General features: G+C 41.3%; 1 protein-coding gene across 1 annotated transcript; it reads left to right on the top strand.

Moving 5' to 3' along the window:
- The first annotated feature begins 976 nt into the window (after window positions 1-976).
- On the top strand, window positions 977-1,729 carry LOC133039251 (uncharacterized). The gene has a single exon (XM_061118100.1). The coding sequence runs from the start codon at window positions 977-979 to the stop codon at window positions 1,727-1,729; it is 753 nt and encodes a 250-aa protein (XP_060974083.1).
- Window positions 1,730-26,581: the final 24,852 nt, after the last annotated feature.

The following is a 26,581-nucleotide window of genomic DNA, read 5'->3' as shown; positions in this document are numbered from 1 at the left end:
ACAATTTTGAAAAATTAGGTTTCAACTAACCTAAATATCATTTCAAAAATTGCTAACCACTTTTAAAAATTTCATGTTATTTTATAAATTAAATATTCAATAAAATAAAAAAAATGATAAATTAATATCCTTTTCTGATTATATAATTTAATTTAAATAAAAAAATAACAAAATTTAAAAGTTAGCAAAATATCTTATTTCTATTCAAAATATCATGATTATAGTAATCTTATTTTAAATTTAAATAAGGTCAAATTATTTTTTTAAAAAAAAATTTAAAAAAAAAATTTAATATCTGACCTTAAATTTAAAAATAATATAAAATAATCAAACTTAAAAATAAGATAAAAAATTAAGCAAAAAGATAGATTTTTACCTATTTTCAAATTCAAATTACACTAATATCTAAAACTAATTTTAAAAATTCACATTAATTTATTTCTGATAATCAGATTTGAAAATTGAAATTAAAAATCAAAATAGAAAACTACACAAAAAATCGGAAGTTAATTCCATGAAATAGCATGAAAAATCGAAGAAAACGAAAAGGAGTCATTTATATTCCGCTGCATCCAATGTAAGGTTTTCTTAAACCCTTATGTGTTTATTTCATTGTTTTAGAATTCATATTAGGATGTTAATGAAACATACTTGTGAGTAAATCTAGATCCTGGTAAAATAATTCCAACAGATGATCCTTCAAGACCTCCTTATAAATTATAGAAGAAAGAACTCCTCTTCAAGGTGTGCCTTAAAGATTGATATTAGCAAAGCGTACAATACAGTTGACTGGGATTTTCTCGAGGATGTGCTTATTTCCTTCAACCTGCCAAGAAAGTTTGTGGATAGGGTGATGATATGTGTGAGAAATACTTCCTATTCTTTGCTTATGAATGGTCAGATTCAAGGCAATTTTGAAGGAGCTAAAGGCCTTCGTTAGGGAGACCCTATTTCTCCTTTACTTTTTGTCTTGATTATGGAATACGTGACCCAGTTGTTCCAGTTTACTACTAAAGACTCCAATTTCAGGTATCACCCTTTGTGCAAAGGCTTAAATCTTATTAATCTGTGCATTGCTAATGACTTGATAATTTTGAGTAAAGGGACAAGACAATCTCTTCTAGTCGTCAAAACTATTCTAGATGAGTTCAGTAATACTACAGGGCTTCTCATTAATCCTCAAAAGTCTCACATTTATTTTGGTGGAGTGAGTAATACTGAGAAGGAAGGCATTATTGCTGATTTGTCTCTTGTTGAGGGCACCTTTCCTTTGAAGTACCTTGGAGTACCTTTAAGGCCTACAAAATGGAAAGTTGAAGACTGTGGGATAATCATCTCAAAAATCAAGCAAAGCTTATACACATGGGCTAGTAGAGACCTCTCTCACGCAGGTAGAACCCAACTTATTCACACTATTCTACTTGGCCTCAGAAACTACTGGATGAGTATTTTTGTCCTTCCTCAAAGTGTTACTAAAGAGGTTAAAAGATTATGTAGGGGTTTCTTGTGCAGAACTAAGGATGAGAGAAGCAAGATACATATGACCTCTTGGGAGAAAGTTTGTTTTTCGAAAGCTTATGGAGGCCTTAGTTTCAAAGAAGGCACCAAGTGGAATCATGCTATACTGGTTTCAAAGAAGGCACCAAGTGGAATCATGCTATGCTGGCCAAGTATATCTACGCTATCATGGAGAAAAATTACCTTCTTTGGGTTAAATGGGTCAACCTAATATACCTAAAAGATGTTTCTTTCTGGTCTCACACTCTAAAACAAGACTCGAGTTGGTATTGGAGGATGTTATGCAGGCTTAGAAGGAAATTCACAGAAGAAGACATAAAGAGGGGGGGGGGGGTAAAACAGGTAACCTCAAAACTACCCTTCTTTATAATAGTCTTCAGAAGCAGAATGGTGATAGATTTTACAAAGCTACCTTGAGCTATATGAATTTGCTAAAACAATGGTTTGTGTTGTGGAAAATTGTGAATTCTCATTTGCTTACTTGTGATAATCTTGACAAACTCCATGTTAAGCTTGTCACTAGGAGCTACCCGATTTGTGAAGACCAGTTGGAAAACCATGCTCACCTCTTTTTTAGATGTAGTCTTTCTCAAAGAGTGTTAGATCGAATCTTTAATTGGTTGGGCTACAGCGCTTGGCCAATTACTTTTGAGGGCTAGAAAAAGTGGTTGTCCATGAGAATTTCCGATATGATAAAAAGAGTAATGTTGACCTCGCTTTTAGCCAACAACAGTGAGTCTGTACCACCATCGTACTTGTGGTTATATTTAGAATGAAGAGCGATTCTTGATTCTTCTCTCAATGAAAGCACCAAAATGTTGAGCTCGCTTTTAGCCAACGATAGTGAGTCTAATTTAGTAAGCGGCAAGTAGTTTATAACGATTGATATATGATAAAGCAAGATAAAGACACAGGAATTTTATAGACGTTTAGCCCCGAGCAGTTCGGTAATAGCCGAATCCTCGTTATTTGAATTAACTCAAGAACAAGGAGAAAGGTTCCTTTTCTTATAGCTCTTACAACAATATCTCTGAATATGGATTCTTAGATAATATCTCTTAAGTAAAATCTTTCGACCCTTTGCCCTGTGAACATGCATCACTATTTATAGGGCTATGAGCTTGGAGAGGAAGTATTTCCCTTCTCGTTACAATAGATATAAGCAGAAAGATTGCATAGTAAACACAGAATACAGTGATCGTGGGATTTGGATAGCGTGCCATATCTCTGCAATCTGATCCCCAAGTTATAGGGATTTCTTTAATGACTCACGATGCGGAAACTGAATTCGCTAAGTGTTGGTCGCTCTGAGCGGATTATTGATCGCTTTGCTTCGAGCATGCATAAGTAGTATCCTGCTCAGACTATATTCTGCGAGCAAATACTCGAAGTCGATTCCACGTGTCACCATCCTATGAAGCCACGTCAGAGTGCAAAATTTGGGGTAACATTTGCCCCCCAAGTCTGTATGGGACTTCCGAAGTTGCGTGTAGACTTCATCCGAGCTGCCTTTACATTTGAATGGGTGACACGTGTCAAGCACATCTGTTCGCGACTCGATGTGAGGCTGACTGGGCGTCCCTTCGGTTTTCAGCTAATAAATGCTCTGACAATTTATATTTTGAAATCCAATTTTCTCTCACCACGGTTGACGGCTACACTTGATTATTTTTTATTTCCCATATTCGCTTTTAAGGGGGAATCGAGGCGTTTGAGGTTCTTTTGAAATGATTACCCCTTTTTGTTGTTTGCCTATAAATACCACTGAGCATTTGTACACAAACTCATTTTCACCATCCTTCTTTGCTAAGTAAGTTTAGAGCGAAAAGAGAGGTTTTTGGCTTCAAGTTTGCTGAAGTGCCTTTATCAAAACTGCTCGTTTGGCTTGGTGTAACTTAAATCCAGACATCAGATCCTTGAGTAAGTTCTCGATTTCCTTTATGTTTACTTTGCACATTTACTTTCGAATGCACCTTCGACTTTGTTGTAGAAGATATATAGGAAACCCTAAGTTTAGAAACTCTGCGATTTTCCTTTGTCATGATTCATGCAATTTCACTGTCCCTAATGTTTGCTTTTTGAACCGCATAATGCCTGTCTTTCACCTTGCTTATTCTAAGCTTCATGAAATTTTTTGCCCTAACTCGAGAAAATTTCAAACTTCTTGAGTTTTGGCTTTTAGTTGAATATCCTTATTCTTTAATCTATTGAGTACTCCTGGTCGGCATATTTTCTTGTTTTAACGTTTGATATTCCGACTAAACACTCATCTTGCGTGTTGTCTTTTGAAGATGAACCCAGTTGAGTTTTAGGGAAGCGAACACCAAATCGACCAGTACTTGCTTCAACTCTTCCACGAGGATCATCCTCGTCTCTGTTCTAGCCCACCTTCTTCGAGTGAAAGGCATTCTTCCTTAAATCTTTTGTCCAGCCATAGAATGATGGCTTGTACTAAAAGTAAGGACGCTAATGATGCTGATGATGCTAGGGTGGACTTGGCCAGGAAGGACGCTGATGATGCTAGGGTGGAGCTCGGAGCTATTCGGATGGAGCTTGGTGAGGTCAACAAAAAGCTTTTCATTGCTGAGAAGAAAGTAGCTAAGTTGACTAAGGACCTTGAGGCTTCTGACCAGCTTGAGGCTACCATTGGCTCGATATCGGTACAAGTGAATAGCCTTCAGGAGGAAAGGGGAGTTCTTCGGACTGTCTTCCGTCTGCTAGAAGAGGAGAAGAAGACTGAGGAGGAGGAACTTACAGTTGAGATTGAGAAGTAGAAGTCAGGGATGGCGAAGCAGGTTGAAAAAGTCCATGCCTTAGAGACAGCTGGTCTCGAGATTTTTTATGAATTTTTGAAGGCTAACCCTCAGGCAAATTTCGATTACCTGGGCAAGGCCAAAGACATGTATCTCGAGTATTGTGCTTCTCAAGTGGCTTATGGTGAGCCCGATGCGACTGCTTCTTCCTCCGGCCAAAATGCTGATGTACCTCCCATTCAAACAACAAATCCCCTAGCTCCTACCGGCCCAGAAGATCCAAACCGAGAGCCTGGGACTCTAGCTATTTAACTACTTCTCTTTTATCCTTCTTTTTATATAGCTTATTCGGCCATAAGGACTTTTTTAAGACATCATAACCAGCCAAGCGGTCTTTAAACTTGGAAGTATTTTTCATTTTACAAACAACAGGCTGACCGGGCAGCTTTTAATCCCGGTGTTACGTGCTTTTGTTATCTTTAATGAATTTCATTCTCTATTTATAATCATCGTGCAATTGTGTTTGTTTTATCTTTACTAAATGCTTTGTACAGGTGTAGGTGCCCCCCAAGTGACCGAGCAGACTTATGACTCTTGGGCACTTGTTTTTTACAAGTATGCTTTTTTATCTATTCGGAGTCTTGGGTTCGACCAGACCTTTTGTACGCACTAGATGGTAAATTAGAAACATGTTAGTAATTTCGACTGAATTTGAATTTTGAAATAGACATCTTTATTCATTTATTGATCGAAAATGTGTTTGTTACCGCAGTAACTTACATCAGGGCTATTTGATCTAATATGATCTTCTAGCTTAACATGAAATAAAACAAATTATAGAAATAAGAAATTGTACTTTAAATGGTGGTCATCCGACTTGAGTACTTTTTCATTTTTGTCGAAACCTTTGAGCATAGTCTGCCCAGCAGTCCATTCACTTAAAAGTAAATGTTCTTTCAGTACTTAGTATGGTCGTCCGACCTGATAGTTTATTGGTAGTATTTTCTTAAATGTTCCCCATTCCAATACCATGGTACTAGAATGAGTTGCATTTTTTCATCATACTTGCCTAATTTGTATGCTCCAGATTCGAGGACTTTGACCACCTGATATGGTCCTTCCCAGTTAGGTCTGAGTACACCTATTGTGATGTCTTTAGTGTTCAAAAATACTCTTCTTAGGACCATATCTCCGATAAAAAATTTTGGAGCCTTTACTTGTTTATTGAAATACCGAGTTACTTTTTGTTGACGGGCTATAACCTTTTAGTTTGATGTGGTTCGCTTCTCTTCTATTTCATCAAGTGATTCGACCAGGATTATGTGATTGGTATCTTGGTTGTACGTCAATCTCCTGTGGGATGGTGGCTCGAGTTCTACAGGCAGCATAGCTTCATGTCCATATGCCATAGCAAATGGAGTCTGTCCGGTTGCCGTTTTCTCAGTTGTTCGATATGACCATAAAACTTCAGGAAATTCTTCCAGCCAATTTCCTTTGGCATCTTCGAGTCTTTTCCTTAGTGTGTCCTTCAAGGTCTTGTTGACTGCTTCAACTTGACCATTCGCTTGAGGATGTGCCACTGCGGAGAAACTTTTGTCGAACTGCTTGCCATTATCTGAAACTATTTTGTATGGCAATCCGAACTGGTAGATTATGTTCTTCACAATAAAGTCTTGAACTTTCTTTGATGTAATGGTTGCGAGTGGTGTTGGGTTTTGTGCCCTAAATAAAACCCATTTCAATAAAATTAGATTTACTAGTTAATAAAGATCAGAAATAAGATTTTATGTTGCATGGTTCACATGATTTATATCATGATTGTTTAATGTATAAATTCTATTAAGTCAAGAACATATGAATTTGTTAGCTATTATAGTGTTGTCAGCACAGTGGAATATAATCTTGATTATATGTTTGAAAGTTTATTCCCTGATTTGTCAGTTCACTAGATTTAGACTGGCATGGTAATCAGCGATAGGTATTCTTACACCTTGGACAAGTGTTATGTCCTTTCCAGGGCATTGGCAAAGTTTACCAGTATCGAATGTATGGAGTATACATTGGAAGGGACCGATATTGAACTTTGATTAGATATGTTGAAATTTACCGTAATATCTATTCAATTCAATATCCCGTAGTTGATCCTAGATCAAATGATCTTAATCCTGATATGATTAGGCTCGATCTCAAGAGTATTATACATGTTCTTTCATTTGTTAGTTAAGCTTACTTTTGGGTCAGGGTGATACATACATTTTGGGAACATGATAGTATAATGGAGTGGGAGCGCTAAACATAGATATGGAATCTATAACTTCTATAGGTATTTAGAAGTGAAATAATGATATTCTTTGAGCTTGGCTAAATAGAGATAAATGGTTGAGTACGCATTTCACTTCGCTCAAATATCATTACGCAGCTAAGTGTTTTAAGGATAAAATACATTGAATGGTGTAACGGTAATTTAGTCCCTATTCAATGTAGATCATATATTAGAGGATCATTGACCAAATTAGGATTATAACAATGGATAATTAATAGCGTATCTATATCGTGGAACATATAGAGCGTTCTATATGACTGATAGTGCAATTCTAAGTTCTATGCATGGATTCAACAAGGAATTAATAAGTCAGTGGATTTACTTGGTAAATTCTTGATCTGGTTATTGGAAGCTCGGTTATATAGGCACATGGTCCCCATACTAGTTGATACCATACTGCTTGTAAGACTCAGTTAATTGATTTTAATTAATCAATTATAATTCTAAAGTTAGACTATGTCTAGTTTATGAATTTTCACTAAGCAAGGGCAAAATTGGAAGAAAAGAGATTCTAGGTTTTATTTATTAATTAAGAGGCTTTATATGTCTAATTAATAAATATATTAAATGACAATATTATTTAATAATTAATTTTTAGTTATTAAATAATTGGAATTGGCATTTAAGTGGTTAAATTGGAAAATTGGCATTTTTGAGAAAAATGGGATGAAAAATGACCAAATGGAAAAAATTCCAAGTGGGGCCCATTATCCTATACATGGCCGGCCTTTATGCATTTAATTTACCATTTAGTATTTTTATTATTTTAATGCCAAATAAATCTAACCTAAACCTAGATGGTTACCTATAAATAGATAGTGATGGCTCACATTCAAACTTAACTCTGTCAGATGAAATTTCTTGGCTTCAGGAAAATTAACCCATCTTACCTATACCATAGCCGAACCTTCCCTCTTCTTTTCTTCTTCAATAATTTCGAACCTTGAGTTAATGAGTGGGTGCCCACACACATCAAGTGGTATCTCAATCATAGTGTGGAAGATTGTGAAGAATCCAATCAACAAGAAAGAGATCCAGGTTCAGATCTTGGTGATGCTCTGCTACAGAAAGGAATCAAGGGCTAGAGATCTGAATGGAAGGAGTCATTATATTTCGCCGCACCCAATGTAAGGTTTCCTAAACTTTATATGTGTTTATTTTATTGTTTTAGAATTCATATTAGGATGTTAATGAAACATACATGGTAGTAAATCTAGAGACTGGTAAAATATTTCCAACAACTGGCCTCAGAGCCATGGTAATGATTTACTTTCATGAAATATGGATTAAAACGATGATATGAGTTGATTTGGATTGTTTCATGTTGGTTTATGTGCTTATGTGATGAATGTATGTGTTGTACGTTTTTTTCCATGACAAATATTTTTTTTTTTTTGAAAATATTTTATTTGGATTCCTTGTGAAAAATTAAGCAATTTTTCGTTTTTACGGAACTCGATATCCGATAAAAATTGAAAAAGTTATGAATTTTTTAAATTTGGGTGCCATGGCTGTCGAGTGCATCGAGTGCACCGGGCACTCGGACAAGCCAGGCACATGAGCCCGGACAACAGGGGATGCTGCCTGTCTGAAGGCGTGTCACGCCCGTGTCTTCAGACACGGGATGCTGCAACCTGCCAGTCAGGACCCTACATCCGCCGAGGTTTCTCGGTGTCCTTCCCACTTTCCGCGCGTGCAAAGCTGATTTGCAGCCTCCTGGGGCTGCACGTGCAACCTACTGGGCTGCCTACACTCCCAAATCCAATTTTCATGGAATTCTTCCCAAAAATCTGATTTTTCCAATTTTCAAACCCTAAATTTAAAATAAAATATTATTTTTAATATATTTGAACTTAAATATCATATTTTAATTTAATAATATTTATTTTTCAATAGATTATTATTAATTTTGATATTTTGAGGTTTAAATTTAAAAATTGATTATTTTATTTTTTTTTTTAAATTATGGTCAGAATTTTTTTAATATATATATATATTTTATTTAATTATCATATTAGATATTTTGATATTTAACATATTTTAAATTAAAAGATAACTTTATCTTTTTTATTTGAAATATTATATTAAAATTATCTTATATGACAAATTAAATAATTAATAAATTTGAAATTAACCTAGATATTGTTACAGATATTTTAACCATAATATTTTTGTTATCCCAAATTTGGCACTCTAACGTGGCATCACGAGAATGGTCACACGTGGACTCTACTTAGAGCATCTGTTCGGATCAACATGCCGAGCAGGATGCCTCGCTGGCATATCCAGAATGGAATACTCAACAAGCCGTGCAGAATGAGCAACACTTAGCGAATTCAACTAAACGCATCGTGAGTCACCAGCTCAATCCCTATAACTCAGGGATCAACTTACGTGGATGTGGCATACACACGATCCCACTATCGGTGTATTCAGCCTCAATACCACGATCCTTGCATTCAGCATTGATCACACGATCTTTCTGTTTATGCGCATTGTAACGAGAGAGGAAACTCTTCCTTCTCAAGTTTCCAGCCCTATAAATAGTGAGGAATGTTCACTGGGCAAGGGATCGAAAAAAACTGTAAAGCGAGAAATTATACGCCAAAACGCTATAAGCTAAGGCTATCTAAGAATTATATATTCAGAGATATTATTGTAAGAGCTATAAGAAAAGGAATCTTCTTCCTTATTCTTAAGTCAATACAACTAACGAGGATTAGGCTATTACCAAATTGCTCGGGGCTGAACCTCTATAAAATTTCTGTGTCTTATTATTGCTTTACTATGAATTCTTATTATGACATATCATTTATTGCTTATCAAAAAGACTCATTGTCGTTGGCTAAAAGCAAAGTCAACATTTTGGTGCTTTTATTGAGAGCAGAATCACAAATTGCTATTTTCAATACTCGACACGATGGTGCAAACTCGTAGAGGCTTGTCCGACCCAGCAAACTCACAGACGCTGGATCCGACGTTGCAGGACCCAGGGAGTTCGAGGGTTCCACCCGCTGTCAATCCTGGACAGACGGGAAGCGTGGTGAATAGTGGGACAACTCTTATTACTGAAACTGCGCGTGGTGTGCAAGAGACCGGAAACAACGGTTCTGCACACAGCCAGGACGTTCATAACATGACTGTTCCACCAGGCATCAACGCCCAGACGACCATCGGAGATGCAACCGAATTGCAAAACCTCTGCACTGCGCTCGAACTCATGCAGGGTCACAACAATACCCTGCATCACGATCAGGAGGAATTACGTGCCGCAGTAAACCTCGCGTTTGACGAACAGAGGCGTATGTTCGCCGAGTGGAGGGACAAAGAGATGGAGGCATTAAGGGCTCACCATGCAGAAATCGAAGGTCGTAGTCGGCAAGCCACTGTACTGATACGAAGAGCCTATTAGACTATAGGCCAGCCAACGCCGAGCGTCATTCCCCTAGGAGAAACCGAGGATGACCCAACGCTGAATGCTTCCAAGACAACCAACGATCAGCCGTCCAATCCCCAGTCGTGAGTTCCACTCGTGGGCCAAGAGGTAGGCGGACAGACCTTGTCCGGGAATTCATCAAGAGGAGTCATGCTCGACGGATCCATGCAAAATAATGGAGCCATTCCACCTGCCAACCAAGCGAACCAATCGCTAAGGCAGTCAGGTTCTTTTGTGTTCGATAGGTTGGGAACAACCCATGACCTAAGGGATGACCAAAACAGACGAGCAGAATACTACAACGAACGTGCAGTCGGCAGCCCATACTCAAATCCCCGCTCAGAAAGACTCTAACGTTGTCCAACCCGACCAGAATGCCAATCAAGTCAGCCCAGCCGTACAAGCCCAGCTCGACAAACTGAAGAATATATTTCATGGCATGGCCGGGCAGCGTAACAATGATCTTGAGTTAGACCGTGCACGTGGAACTCCCTTCTCACCAGAGATCAATCTCCTGCCACTACCTCACAAGTTCAAGATGCCAACGTGGAAGATGCACACTGGGAGAGAAGATCCTCTCTCCCATCTCAAGTATTTTGAGATGCAAATGGATTTACAAGGGGTACGTGGAGACGTATGTAGCAGAATCTTCCCCGCTACTCTGTCGGAAGCCGCACAGCAATGGTATTTCAAGTTGGCTCCTGGGAAGTTTAGTTCATGGAAAACCTTCTCTTTGGAATTCCATGCACAATTCTCTTCCTCACGCCAACTCCCATTGCACCTGGGAGATTTGGTCGAATTAAAACAACGACCAGGAGAGCCACTCCGGGCATACATCAGCAGATTCATGACGGAAGCGACCAAGGTATCACGGGTAACCGAGGATGGAAAGTTATCCGCGATACTAGGGGGCATTGAAGTCCTTAGCGAACTGTGGAAGGACATAAGGAAAAACGGCCCGGTCGACTCAATGAGTGATTTCCTTGACCGGGCCGAAGGTTTCATCAAGCTCGAAGAAGCCATTCAGCGAGCAGAGGGTGAGCAAAAGCCGAACAAAACTGAGGTTCCTTCCACTGGAACGTCCGCCAAGCTTCCCCAATAGTCTAGCAATTCAAGTGGCAAACGTTCAGGCAACAACCACAAGCAAGGAAACGGGAAGAAGGGAAAGTTCACCGAAAAACCCGGACAGACTCCCTATGATCGCGCCAAACACACTGCATTCACTATCTTAACTGAAGATATTGAAAGTGTGTATATAGCGACTCAGTCGCTAATTCCGTACAAGAAGCCTGGGCCCATGAAGAAAGATACCAGTAAAAGGGACATGAAAAAATTTTGTCGGTTTCATGGAGACTATAGCCACGACACAAACAAATGCTACAACTTGAAATGGGAAATAGAACATCTAATCAAGAAAAACAACCCGCGCATACTGAAGTACGTCAACGCCAACCAAGGTCAGAATAACCAGGATCTGATGCCTCCGCCAATAGATGGACACTTGCAAGTCATCATTGGAGGCCCGCACATCGCTGGAGACACGGGCAAAGGTCGAGAATGATATGCCCGCACAGCTCAATACGAGCAGGAAGAAGTCATCCTGGTCGTGGAAGAGAGGAAGCCCAAAGTTCCACGCGCAGGAGAGCCAACCATAACATTCAACGACGAAGATGCTATCCAAATAAGATTTCCGCACAACGACCCGCTAGTCGTGGAAGTCCAGATAGCAAACAAAATGGTGTCCAGAACCATGATCGATAATGGGGCTTCTTCAAACATTTTGTTTAAGACTGCTTACGAGAAGATGGGGCTCCAGCTCAAGGACTTAACTGCATGCCTTCAGCCCGTCTATGGTTTCTCCGGCCAAGGAGTTGCGCCTCTGGGACAAATCCGGCTACCCCTCACAGTTGGACAAGCTCCAACAAGCATAACTATCATGGCACAATTCCTGATATTGGATGTTCCTTCAGCCTTTAACGTAATGCTAGGCCGATCAGCCCTGTATGACTTAAAAGCTGTCACATCAATATTCCACTCATGTCTGAAGTTTCCAACCAAAAACGGGGTAGGGTGCCTTAGAGGGAATCAGCAATCTGCTCGGGAATGTTACAACCTTGCAGTGGCCAAGGCTAAGAAGGAAGTATCCTCCAGCCAGAGCCCGGACAAGGGAATAAATATTCCCAAGTAGGAAACTTAACAAGGCGAGGATGAAGATGTGGATCCTCGACTTGGGAACCCAAGCAGAAATGTTGGACCTGTGGAAGAATTAGAAGAGATCGAGATCGATCCAGCTATCCCAACCAGAAAGCTAAAAATTGGAAAGGGTTTGTTGCTCGAAGTAAAATCGGAATTGATAAAATTTCTGAGAGCAAACCTAGATGTTTTCACCTGGTCACATGCGGATATGGTCGGAATCGATCCTTCTATTATTTCGCACGTCCTGAATATCGATGCTAACATCCGGCCAGTTCAGCAAAAACGAAGATTGCTGGATAAAGAACGAGCAGTAGCCCTGAAAGACGGAGTTCAAAAGCTGCGCAACAACAACTTCATGATTAAAGCCTTTTACCCGGCTTGGGTTGCGAACCACAAACTCGTGCCTAAGCCGAACAAGAAATGACGAGTCTGTATTGACTTCACAGACCTTAACAAAGCGTGCCCTAAAGACTGTTTCCCACTTCCAAGAATCGATCAGCTCGTGGATGCAACAGCCGGGCATGAAATATTAAGCTTCATGGATGCTTATTCGGGCTACAATCAAATCAAGATGCATCCACCAGACAAAGAACATACAAGTTTCTGGACAGATATGGGTCTCTACTGCTACAAAGTCACGCCGTTTGGTCTTAAAAACGCCGGAGCTACATACCAAAGATTGGTCAACAAAATGTTTAAAGATCAGATCGGCAGAAGTATGGAAGTGTACGTGGACGATATGCTCGTCAAATCCAGAAAGATTGGGGGGCACATAGACGACCTGGACGAATGTTTCAAAGTCCTCAGAAAATACAACACGAAACTAAATCCCCTTAAATGCTCCTTCGGGGTCAGCTCGGGAAAGTTTCTAGGCTTCATCGTCAATGCTCGAGGAATTGAAGCCAATTCAAAAAAAATCCAAGCCCTCCTGGATATGAACTCGCCAACAAAAACCAAAGAGGTACAAAGTCTAACTGGTCGAATCGCTACACTTAGCAGATTCGTGTCAAAATCAACGGATAAATGTGTCCCATTCTTCAACATCCTGCAAGGAAACAAAAAGTTTGAATGGACAGAAGAATGTGAAAGAGCTTTTCCAGACCTAAAGGCACAGCTCTCAAAACCTCCTGTCCTTTCTAAAGCTCTGGACGGTGAGGAACTGGGGATATACCTAGCAGTTTCTGAGCATGCCATAAGCTCCGTACTAATCAGAGAAGAAGACGGCATGCAACATCAAGTCTATTACGTCAGTAAAAGAATCATCGAGGCCGAAGGCCGATATCCGTTGATAGAAAAGCTCGCCTACTGCCTCATCCTAGCAACAAGAAAGCTAAGGCCTTACTTTCAAGCTTATCCTGTTCGGGTGTAGACCGACCAACCACTACGACAAATACTACAAAAGCCAGATGCCTCTGGACGGTTACTCAAGTGGGCGGTGGAGCTGCGGCAGTACGAAATCAACTTCCAACCCCGAACAGTTATCAAAGGCCAAGCCTTGGCCGACTTTATGGGGGAATGCACAGGAAAAATTGAAAGCATCCCAGAAGACTATCTCGAGTCAACACCACAGCCGAGCAACACTGAAAACAAGCCGACCTGGAAGCTGCATGTGGATGGGTTGGCTACAGATCAGTTATTCGGCGCAGGAATTGCCCTTGTCACACCTGGGGGAAACACCTGCATGCAGCGGTCAAATTTGGATTCAAAGCCTCCAACAACGAGGCCGAATATGAAGCCCTAATCGCTGGACTCAAACTAGCAAAGGAGATGAAGGTCGAGCACATCGATATCTGTAGTGACTCACAACTAATGGTAAATCATGTATCTGGCGAATACGAGGCTCGGGGAGAAAAAATGATAGTATATCTGAGCAAAATACATGATCTGCTCGCACAATTCAAAAGCTACAGCCTCAGGCATATTCCAAGAGAAGAAAATACAATAGCAGATGCGCTAGCCCGACTGGCGAGCAGCAATATAAGTGACAAGGCGAACCTGGTCCCGATCCAGTTTCTTGAAGAGCCTAGCATCACCGGCATGGAAGAAATCGAAATGATCGACACATCTCTGAACTGGATGACGCCAATAGCAGCCTATCTCAACTCTGGGGAACTCCCAGATAACCGAAATGAAGCTCGGAAAATGAGAAGAAAGGCAACACGGTACATCATCGTAGACGGGATCATGTACAGAAGAGGATTCTCAATGCCATTACTCAGATGCGTCACACAAAATGAAGCTGCACGGCTTCTATATGAAGTTCACGAAGGATTCTGTGGAAATCATGCAGCTGGACAGAGCTTATCAAAGAAAATCCTAAGGCAAGGCTACTTCTGGGCGACGATGACTGAAGATTCGAAAGCTTATGTCAAGAAGTGCGACAAATGCTAGAGATTTTCAAAGATACCAAGAGCTCCGCCTAATGAGCTGACACAAATGCAAAGTCTGTGGCCCTTTGTCGTCTGGGGAATTGACCTAATCGGACAGTTACCTAAAGGTAAAGGCGGAGTGACTACGCGGTGGTAGCAGTCGACTACTTTACTAAGTGGACTGAAGCCGAACCACTCGCAACTATCACATCAAAGAAGGTTCAAGACTTTATAGTGAAGAACATCATATGCCAGTTCGGACTACCGTACAAAATAGTTTCGGACAATGACAAGCAGTTCGACAGTCAATCTTTCACTGATTTCTATGCGAACCATGGCATCATTAAAAGCTTCTCCGCATTGGCACATCCCTAAGCAAATGGTCAAGTTGAAGCAGTCAACAAGACCTTGAAGGATACACTAAAGAAGAAACTTGAAGAAGCCAAAGGAAATTGGCCGGAAGAACTCCCCAAAGTTCTATGGTCATACCGTACAACGGAAAAAACAGCAACCGGTCAGACACCATTCTCAATGGCGTGCGGTTATGAAGCTATGCTGCCCGTCGAACTCGAGCCACCATCCTACAGAAGGTTGACGTACGATCAAGGTACCAATCACATACTCCTTGCAGAATCACTTTATGAAATTGAAGAAAAATGAGCAACTGCAAACTTAAAGTTGGTAGCTCATCAACAAAAAGTAGCTCAGTATTTCAATAAACAAGTGAAAGCTCGGAAATTCTTTGTGGGAGATATGGTCCTAAGAAGGGTATTCCTAAACACCAAAGATAGCACATCAGGCGTACTAGGACCCAACTGGGAAGGACCATACCAGGTGGTCGAAATTCTCGACTCCGGAGCATACAAACTAGATAAGTATGAAGAAAAAATGCAACTCATTCTAGTACCACGATATTGAAATGGAGAACATTTAAGGAAATACTACCAATAGAGTACTCAGGTCGGGTAGACCACTTCAAAGTACTCAGGTCAAATAGACCATTTCAAAGTACTCAGGTCGAGTAGACCACATTAAAGTACTATTGAACATTCGCTTCTAAGGGAATGGCCTCTTGGGCGGACTACGCGCAAAGGCTTCAGAAACAAAAGTACTCGGGTCGGGTAGACCACTTTAAAGTACAGTTTCTTATTTGTTTTATGTCATGTTAAGCTAAAAAGATCATATTAATCACTAGCTCTGATGTAAGTTACTACGGTAACAAATACATTTTCGATCAATAAAAGAATAAAGATAGTATTTCCAATTCTATTGAGTCGAAAAAATCAGCATGATTATAATTTACCTAAAGTGCGTACAAAAGGTTTGGTCGAACCCAAAACACCGAACAGAAAAGCAATATATTTGCAAAAGACAAGTGACCAAGAGTCATACTTCTGCTCGGTCACTTGGGGGCACCTATACATGTACAAAGCATTTGGTAAACATAAAACAATCACAATTGCACTGCAATTATAAACAGAGAATGAAATTCATTAAGGATAACAAGAGCATATAGTACCGGGATTAAAAGCTGCCCGGTCAGCCCGTTGTCCAAAAAATGAAATTCCAATTTTAAAGACTGCTTGGTCGGTCATGATGTCTTAAAGGCCTTGAGGCCATATATAATATATATGTATATAAACAGGAGATAAAAAAAAAAAAGAAGTGTTCAAACAGCTGGAGTCCCAGGCTCTGGGTTCGGTTCTTCTGAGCCAACTGGAGCAGGAGGATCTGTTGTTCGAGCAGGAGAAGCATCAGCAGCCTGGTCAGAAGTTTGGCCGGAAGTTGAAGCAGCCACCTCTTTCCCACCATAGGCAACTTGGGCGGCACAGTACTCGAGGTACATGTCCTTAGCGTCGCCCAAGTAGTCGAAGTTCGCCTGGGGATTAGCCTTCCAAAAATCAAAGAAGAGCTCGAGGCCAGTAGTCTCCAAAGCATTGACCTTCTCCTTCAAACGGTCCGCCTTGGCCACCTGAGCGTCCTTATCTTCCTTTAGCCAAAGAAAGACGTGCCACAGAGAACTCCTTGCATCCTGAAGACGATCAACTTCAGCAGATAAGGTCTCGATGGTTTCCTCAAAGCAATCAACAGCCTCGAGGTCCTTTGTAAGCACGGTGATCTTCTTCTCGGCGGCAAACAGCTTCTTGTTGGCCTCACCCAACTCATGACGAACAGCTGCAGTCTCCGGCCTGGCCTCCTCAGCTTCCTTCTTGGCCAAGTCTGCCTCTGCCCTCAAGGTGTCGGACAGAGTCGCACTCTTGGAAGTAGCAGATTTAGCCCGGGAGTAGGTATAAGCCAACTTCAAACCGACCTGCATAAAGGAAAAAGTCAGCATATGGAACTAAGTATGAAGAGCTAAAAGGGAAGTATCAAAAAGAAAAGACTAACCCTGGTGAGCTCCTTCAAGACTCCGCCCACCAACACATCCAGAGATGAGTCGTCAGTACCAACCAGTTGCTCACCGACCTCAAGAACCAGCCAGTTCATGTAGTGAGCCATCACCTCCTCGCCCTTCTTGGCCTCAGGCAGCACGGGCACGGGTGGAGTTGATGCCTGCACCCGCTCAGGGATCCTCCTGACCAGTTCGGACCCAGATGTTGGTGGCCCAGACTCCTTAGACTTGGCAGATATGGGAGTGGAAGGATTCGCAGCAGTCAGCTCCTCGGAAAGGTCAATAACCTCTCCAGAAGGTATCTTCTCTAAAGACCCCTCTCTGCCCTTAGACTTCTTGGCCGGAGGGGAGGCGCTAGAACTTCCGCCCATCCTCTTCCTCAGAGCGTCAATCATCTGCCGAGACATGTCTACACAGAACAAAAACAGCGTGGTTAGCAAAAACCAGCAGAAAATACAAAACATGAAAGTCAAGAAGCTAAAAAAGAAGTAAAACGCAGAGTGACTGCCTGCCCAGAAAGTGAAAAGTCCATCATCACCTGATATCTCAGACATAACAGCCTCCCCTTTTCCAGCATAGGGATGATAAGGTCAAATAGGTGAAATGGACTCCCTTATGCGAATGGCATGTTCAATAGGCTTGGGCGTGGCCGAGAGTTTCTTCTTCCTCTTCAAAGGAGTCACCTGCTCAGCCTCAGCCTCAGCCTCGGCTTCATCTTCAGGATTCATAAGCTCCTGAGCATACTGCTTGGCCCTGGCACCTCCCTTCAACTAAGCCTCTCGCTTCAGTTGAATCAACTCATTCTCCGGATGAGTTCATTTAGGACGGCCAGCATCAGATTTCCCCTTCTTCCCCGTCACGAACTTAGGAGAAAAGTCCTCTGGGTAAAGCCCGTACTGCACCAGATTCTCGTCGAAGGTCAACTGGATGATATCCCTGTCTTTCGCCGGCAACTGAGCAAGTTTTTGAGCTCTATCTCTAAGAGCAAGAGTGAGGGGAGGACGGTGATATGTCGAGATCTGCTAAAACTGAGTCCGGGTGATGCTCGGATCCTTCACCATGAAGTATTCATCAGCAAAATGCCCTATTTTGCTGATGGCCTTATGGTCCGTCCGGCTCAACCACTTGAAGCCTGGCTGAGAGAAGTAAAAATACCCCGACCTGCCTTGCTTGGGCGTAGACTTCAGGTCGAAGAACCAAGCAACCTCGTGGGGAGAAGGAGCATCCCATCCCTAGGAAGCGTAGAGGACGAAGAGAGCGGACAAATACTTAATGCCCTTGGGAGTAATCTGGGTCGGGCAGAGGCCGAAGAAGTCCGCCACATCCTGGAAGTACTTATGCAAGGGCATCAGCGCCCCTTGCTGGCCGTTAACCCCCGACCAGGCGCACATCCCCTTATCAGAGTTTGTGGCACGATTGTCGTGAGCGGGAATGTAGCAGTCCAGCTCCCCCAGGTATCCGTACTGGTCAAGAGTGCAGAGACGTGCCTCCGAAATCTTGGACGGAGGACTTACCCACCTAGCGCCCAAGGCACCCTGCCTCCTGTGAGGAACCGCCTCAGCAAGCTCCTCACTGACGTAGTCAACGCCCTTAACCAGGACGTCCCCGTCAGCATCGACTGGTTGCCCAGCCTCATTGTACTCTCCATAGTTAGGGTGTTCAATCTCTTCCTCTCCCTCATCAGCGGGAGGGCTGCCCGAACGCGCCTCGTCCAGCTCCTCAACCTCCTGGACTTCGGCATCCCCCTCACGGTCCTCCTCCATTGGGACCGCCAAGTCCTGTTCGGTGTCGGGGAGAGTGGCGAGCTGAGCCACCTGGGGATCAGAAGTGTCAGCCAGATGCGTAGTTTTCTTCGTACGAGCCATCATCCTATGGCTGGGTACGGAATCAGAAGGAGAGTTAGCACGAAGACGAGGGTGGACTTCGTGCAGAAGTTGAAGCAGCTCCGGGTCGATTTGATGCTCGGGCTCCCAAGACTCACCTGGGTTCATCTACAAAAGACAACACACAAGATGAGTGTTGGACGGAGTACCAAACGAAAAACAAGCAAATATGCCGACCCGAAGTACCCAACAGATTAAACAACGACCATGTTCAAAGAAAAGTCTAAACTCAAGAAGTCCAAAAGTTTTTCTTGAGTTAGGGCAAAAAAGTTCACGAAGCTTGGAATAAGCAAAATGGAAAACAGACGCAATGCAGTTCTAAAATAAGCCTTACGGCTGAAAGCTAACACAAGGATATGGAAAAGAAGAGTCGCAGAAGTTTCAAACCCTAGGGTTTCCTAAAGTGTTCTTTCTACAACGAAGTTACATTCAAAGCGTAAGCATGCAAAGGAAAAGCATAAAGGGAATCAGAAACTTACTCAAAGATTCTAATGTCCAGGTTCAAGCAAGCCAGCAATCGTCTGTAAGCACTTTGGCAACTCTGAAGCCAGAAAATTTTCTCTTTTCGCTCTAAAAGTTTACTTAACAACGAAGGGTGATGAAATGAGGTAATGTGCCAGTACTCCAAGTATTTATAGGCAAAAGGGTAACTGTACGTAAAAGAACCTTAGACGCCTCGACTTCCCGCCTCAAAAGCGAATATGGGAAATCAAAAGTAATTGAGTGCAACCGTCAGCCGTAAAGAGAGAAATTTGGATTTTCAAAATATTAATTGTCAGAGCATTAATTAGCCAAAAACCGAAGGGATGCCCAGTCAGCTTCATATCGAGTCTTGTACGGTCATGCTCGACACGTGTCCCCATACAAAGGCAGAGCCAGCTCGGAAAAAGTCTACACGCAACCTCAGAGGTCCCGTACAGACTTGGGGGGCAAATGTTATCCCAAATTTGGCACCCTGACGTGGCATCACGAGAATGGTGACACGTGGACTCTACTTAGAGCATCTGTTCAGATCAACATGCCGAGCAGGATGCCTCGCTGGCATATCCAGAATGGAATACTCAACGAGCCGTGCAGAATGAGCAACACTTGGCGAATTCAACTAAACGCATTCGAATTAGCTTAAATAATATATCATTGGATGAATGGTTTATAAATCATATAATGTCACTCTATTTTCTCTTAAGCAATTGAATGGCGCATATGATTATATTCCCAACATTCTATCCCAAAATGATATAAATCCTCAATCTTAGAATCTCTTTGATGTAACTAAACCTAAGTCATCAAAAGACACAACCACATATTTTATAAATCTATGGCATTTGTATCTTGTGCATAGTGGTTTTAACAAGATCAATCTCTGTAAAGAGTCAATATGCCTATATCCACTGAAAGTAAGTTCATCTCATTGGCAGATGGATGTACATTCAGGGGTGGATATGAGTTTTTGTTATATTCTTAAGGCGATCACTCTAGATTTTACCTTAAGCACAAAAATTTGAAATGTTTGAAAAAATTCATGAATTTCTAGCAATGGTGAAAAACCATTAAGGTAAGTGGTTAAAGATCTTGCGAACTGATAGGGGTGGAGAAATATTTGGTACATATGCAGTTCAAAGATCATTAAGTTGATTTTTGAATCATATCCAAACTTACCTCCCCAGAAATTCGATTTGCATATTGATGATTAGTTATTAGTCGTTGCCTAAGTTCTTCTAAGGAAATACCCTAGTGATAAGAAAATTTCAGAATGATGAAATGGTTGTGTACTTAGTGTAAACCATTACTAGATGCATGGATGACCTAATCAAAATCTTAAGAAAAGCTAGAACTGTTAACCATGGTTTGCATGTTTGTTTGCTATTCTAAGTCATTAAGGGTGGACCATCCCATAGTCATTAGATAAGAAAGTGTTTGTTTAAACAAATACTACTTTTCTAAGAAAATGACTAAGTCTGAAAATAAAGTAGCAAAGTAAAGGAGATAGTTTTCTTGATTCCATAAGTGTTCTATCATCTTATTCTTATAAGATGGTCCCACTGCCTCTGTTGTCTTGACACAACCAAAGAGGTCAATACCATTTAGTATTCTTGGACATAATTCACGGTACCTTGTTGTAGTGGGAGAGTTTCTAGGAACTCACCCTATTATGACTTGGAAGACACTAGTGATTAAAATCCATTGTGAGTTTAAACAAGTAATGGATTGTCGAAATTAGAAACTAAGAAGAAAAGCCAAGAGAACTATGGTCAAATCCATTCACATGGAGCAAACAAAAGTTTTCTTTTACAAGGACAAGAAAGGAAATTTTCGTTTGTAAGTCTATTCAATGGACTTAACAAAACTTCATGTTCCTAGTATTATAGGTTTGAGTTTATCTAAACCTATGGCTTATGGTGTACCTGGTAATTTGCTTACTCTAGTGCAAGCAACTTACTTTAGTAAGATGTTGAAGCATTTTCTTTTCTAATGGCAATCTATTGAAGCTTCTTGACTTCTAGACATAGATTTTATTTATCTAAGGAAAAGTCTCAACTATTCCAGAAAAGATAAAGCCATGAAAGAATTCCTTTAATCAGCAGTGAGAGGTCTCAGATATGCTTTAGTATGCCTTAGACCAGACACCTGCTGTTGAGTGGTAGTAATGAGTAGGTATCAAATTAATCCAGGAAAGGAGCATTGGAAGACAATCAAGTAAATCTTAAGATTAAGAAGAGGAACTATATATGAGTCGATAAGGGTGTATTTAATACCCTTAGACTACACCAAATAAGATTTCAAGACTTGCCTTAGTGCTAGAAGGTCTGCTGATGAGATGGTGATTACTTTGGGGGTGGAGTAGTGATTTCGGAGAAGTGTAAAAACCTATCTGAAGTCTCTAAGTTTACCAGAGAGAGACTGAATGTTGCAGGAAAGGTACTTATTCAGTCTAAGAAAAGTTCTATACATTTTTGGCACTGTTCCAACATTTATTAACTACTAGTGTTACTTCCTGATTAACACAAAAGTAGTTGCCAAAAGTATAGAATCCAGTATCCCTAGAGAGTAGACATATAGAGAGGAATTTTACAATATCAAGAATTTTGTGATTAAGGAAATGTAATGGTGGAGAAAAGGTTCTGGTTAATACAATCTGTCATTTCCTATTACTGAGAGTATACTACATACTACACTTGATTTGTATATCAAGGTCTTGAGATGATTTCAAATGCACTTTTTGTTTTATATTAGTGCAAGTGGGAGTTTGTTGGGTTTTGTGCCCTAAATAAAACCCATTTCAATATAATCAGATTTACTAGTTAATAAAGATCAAAAATAACATTTTGTGTTGCATGGTTCACATAATTTATTTCATCATTGTCTAATGTATAAATTCTATCAAGTCCAGATCATATGAATTTGTTAATGATTATAGTGTTGTCAGCACAGTGGAATATAATCTTGATTATATGTTCGAAAGTTTATTCCCTGATTTGTCAGTTCACTAGATTTAGACTGGCATGGTAATCAGCGATAGGTATTCTTTCACCTTGGATAAGTGGTATGTCCTTTCTAGGGCATTGGCAAAGTTTACCAGTATCGGATGTATGAAGTATACATTGGAAGGGACCGATATTGAACTTTGATTAGATATGTTAAAATTTACCGTAATATCTATTCAATTAAATATCACCTAGTTGATCATAGATCAAATGATCTTAATCTTGATATGATTAGGTTCGATCTCAAGAGTATTATACATGTTCTTTGATTTGTTAGTTAAGCCTACTTTTGGGTTAGGGTGATACGTACATTTTGAGAACATGATATTATAATTGAGTGGGGGCGCTAAACATAGATATGGAATGTAACACCCTAACTAACTTAGGCGTATTACGTGATTTTTAAACGTACTGTGCAGCTCGTTGCTAATCAACGAGGTTTATGGAAAAACGTGATTAATTAAAATTTTGCTTTTTTAATTAAACTTATAAACAATATTACAAAAGACTCGGGATCCCGATTATAAAATCATTTACAAAAAGATTTAACTGTTTAACTGTTACATAAAATAAAAGTCGTCTAACGACCAGTTACAAAAATCAGCCTCGCTGTCCCGATGATCGTACGCTCCAGGCCTAACCGCCCCGACATGTACAATCTTCTCAAGCTCGCTCACGGTCCATCAGCTTTAGCCTTGCCTTTACCTACACATAACGTAGAACTGTAGTCAACAGACTCAATAAGAAAAGCATAATAATACTCATACATAATTCTAACTGCCGTGTCCAACACGATACTGAGTCCCGCTACTGCCGTGTCCAACACGGTACTGAGCCACTACTGCCATGTCCAACATGGTACTGAGTTCTGAACGTTCATAGGGACGGTACTATTGACACGTAACAACCTGATTGGTCGAACCGGTCATACTCTGCTTGGTCATACTCCGGCTGTCCGACGTGTTACTATATCCTCCCGATCGGTCGAGCCGGTCATACTCCGGCTTCTGGTCATACTCCGGCTGTACCGACGGGATACGTCAATAGCACGGAACCACCAACCAAGTGTCGGCTGATCGGTCAAGCCGGTCATACTCATTCTTGGTCATACTCCGACTGTCCCGACGTGTTACTATATCCTCCTGATCGGTCGAGCCGGTCATACTCATTCTTGGTCATACTCCGGCTGTACAGACGGGATACGTCAATAGCACGGAACCACCAACCAAGTGTCGGCTGATCGGTCAAGCCGGTCATACTCCGCCGCGATCATACTCCAGCCTGTACCGACGTGACAGGGTTGGATGGTTCGAAGCCAACATACAACTAATGTAATCTAATAGGCTTCCTACATGCACGCTAAACATGTATTCTACATATGCATACTGTTATACTAATCTTACCTGGATTCCGAATTCAGGTGTGCCGGTCAACCTGACTGGAATTGAAGCTGAGCGGCGGATTACTGGCTCCTAAACCATAAAAATCACAACGCCATAAGTGACACGCTAAATCACTTCCCGGGGACTAAAACTAGGAACTAAAAGTTTCCCTATCGATAAAAAACATGGCAATACCCCCTAAAACATAAAAACGAGGAAAACTAGGGTTTCTGAAAATTCCCCAACCGGTAGACCGGTTGCCCAACCGGAATTCCGGTTCTGGGAAATTCAGGACCCCCATCCCGTAATTCGGATGCACAACCGAATTAGGTTCCTCGCAGGCGGCAACATTAAATTTTCATAACTCGACCAATTCAACCCCAAATTGATTCAAACTTTCCAGACCTGTTCTAAACCTTCCCTAGAACATTTCTAAGGCCTCAAAACAACCCAGAATACTCAGAAACAAAAATCACCATGTGAGCTCCAAGCTTTGAGTTAAAACTCAAACTTGGCTAAAGCTCACTCACAAGCCTCAAAGCTAGCTTAGAATCACATAAACAAGCATAGAAACACTGCAGAAAACAAAACCTAATTCATGCAATAACTACAGCCACCAATTTCTCAATTTTTTACTTGAAAACCTTAGCTTCTTAACAAGAAAATTAATCAACTCAAGCAAGAACAACTAGCATGCATTTCAACCTAACTAAACATAATTAATTCAACATTTTAAACATAAAATGTTTAACATCTCTGCGTTTCGGATCTGCGTAACTCTTCTGTCTGCTCTGTGAGGCAAGCATTCTAGCTTTTATCTTCTCTATCGCCTCATTGGTCCGCTGTACTGACTCAGGACCTAGGTATTTCCTCTCCCCTGTCTCATCCCAGTCGATAGGGGATCTACATTTCCTACCGTACAACAGTTCATAGGGAGCCATCCCTATCGTACTCTGATAACTGTTGTTGTAAGAGAATTCTATCAACGGTAGATACTTATTCCATGAGCCTTCAAAGTCCATAACACAGGCTCTCAACATGTCCTCCAATATCTGAATTGTCCTTTCGGACTGACCATCTGTCTGAGGATGGAATGCTGTACTAAATTTTAGCTTTGTACCCATTGCCCGTTGCAAACTTTGCCAAAATTTGGAGGTGAACTTCGGATCCCTGTCCGAAACTATAGACTTCGGTACCCCGTGAAGTCTTACTATCTCCCTGACGTACAGTTCTGCCAACTGATCCACTGAAAATGTTGTTCTAACCGGCAGAAAATGAGCAGATTTCGTAAATCGGTCCACCACTACCCAGATGGAATCAAATAAACCCGTGGTCCTAGGTAACCCGACCGCAAAATCCATCGTAATATCTTCCCATTTCCATTCTGGTAGGGTTAGAGGCTGCAACAACCCTGCTGGTCTCTGATGTTCAGCCTTAATCTGCTGACAAGTGAGGCATCTCGATACGAATTCTACCAAATTCTTCTTCATACCGCTCCACCAGAAGTACGGTTTCAAATCTTGGTACATCTTAGTGGTTCCGGGATGCAGAGAATACGGGGTAGAATGAGCCTCCTCAAAGATCTCCTTTCTAAGTTCCACACTGTTCGGAACACAAACCCTGGCTTTATACAAAAGCATTCCATTATCTGATACTGAAAAGTCCTTGGCTTGTCCAGCCAACACCTCATCTCGGATCTTTACTAACTCTGGATCTGACATATGAGCGACCTTTATTCTTTCCAACAGATCAGATTGCAGCGTTAAGTTGTGAAGCTGACCTACCACAAACTCAATGCTGGATCTAACCATATCCTCTGCTAGCTGAGGTGAGATCTGAACCATACTAGCTACTTGCCCGGGACCCTTTCTGCTCAGGGCATCGACCACTACATTGGCTTTTCCCGGATGATAGAGGATCTCACAATCATAATCCTTCACTAATTCCAACCAACGCCTTTGTCTCATGTTTAAATCTTTCCGAGTAAAGAAATACTTGAGACTTTTATGGTCGGTATAGATCTCACACTTCTCCCCATAAAGGTAATGCCGCCAAATCTTTAGTGCAAAAACCACTGCGGCCAACTTTAGATCATGAGTCGGGTATCGCTGTTCATAATCCTTTAACTGACGGGAGGCATAAGCGATGACCCGATCGGCTTGCATCAACACACACCCCAAACCCTGTTTGGATGCGTCACAATATACTACGAACTTCTCCTTGTCCGAAGGCAAAGCTAGCACCGGAGCAGTAATCAACCTCTGTTTTAGCTCCTGAAAACTAGCTTCACATTTATCTGACCAGATAAACCGCTGATTCTTCTTTGTAAGCTCGGTTAGAGGCATTGAAATTTTGGAGAACCCTTCCACGAACCTACGGTAGTACCCAGCTAAACCCAAGAAGCTTCTGATCTCTGTCACTGTCTTCGGTCTTGGCCAATCCCTGACGGATTCGATCTTCCCGGGATCCACCTTGATTCCATCTTTACTCACAATGTGCCCTAGGAAGGACACCTGAGATAGCCAGAACTCACATTTCTTGAACTTGGCATAAAGCTTATGTTCTCGAAGTCGTTGCAGTACCATCTGAAGATGTAACTCGTGCTCCTCTTCTGATTGAGAGTACACGAGGATGTCGTCGATAAACACGATCACACAGATATCGAGGAAATCCTTGAATACTCTATTCATCAGGTCCATGAATGCTGCAGGAGCATTGGTTAGTCCGAATGACATAACCAGAAACTCATAATGTCCATACCTAGTGCGGAAAGCCGTCTTTGGAATGTCCTCCTCTCGGATTCTCAACTGATGATAACCCGAACGGAGATCAATCTTAGAAAAG

The sequence above is a fragment of the Cannabis sativa genome, chromosome 6 (assembly GCF_029168945.1).
Source record: "Cannabis sativa cultivar Pink pepper isolate KNU-18-1 chromosome 6, ASM2916894v1, whole genome shotgun sequence".
NCBI lineage: Eukaryota > Viridiplantae > Streptophyta > Magnoliopsida > Rosales > Cannabaceae > Cannabis > Cannabis sativa.
Note: the sequence above shows the minus strand (reverse complement) of the source record. Positions and strands in the feature narration are given on the sequence as shown.

Coding starts and splice junctions, on each gene's coding strand:
- LOC133039251 (XM_061118100.1), top strand. CDS start 977: ATGGAATACGTGACCCAGTTGTTCCAGTTTACTACTAAAGACTCCAAT.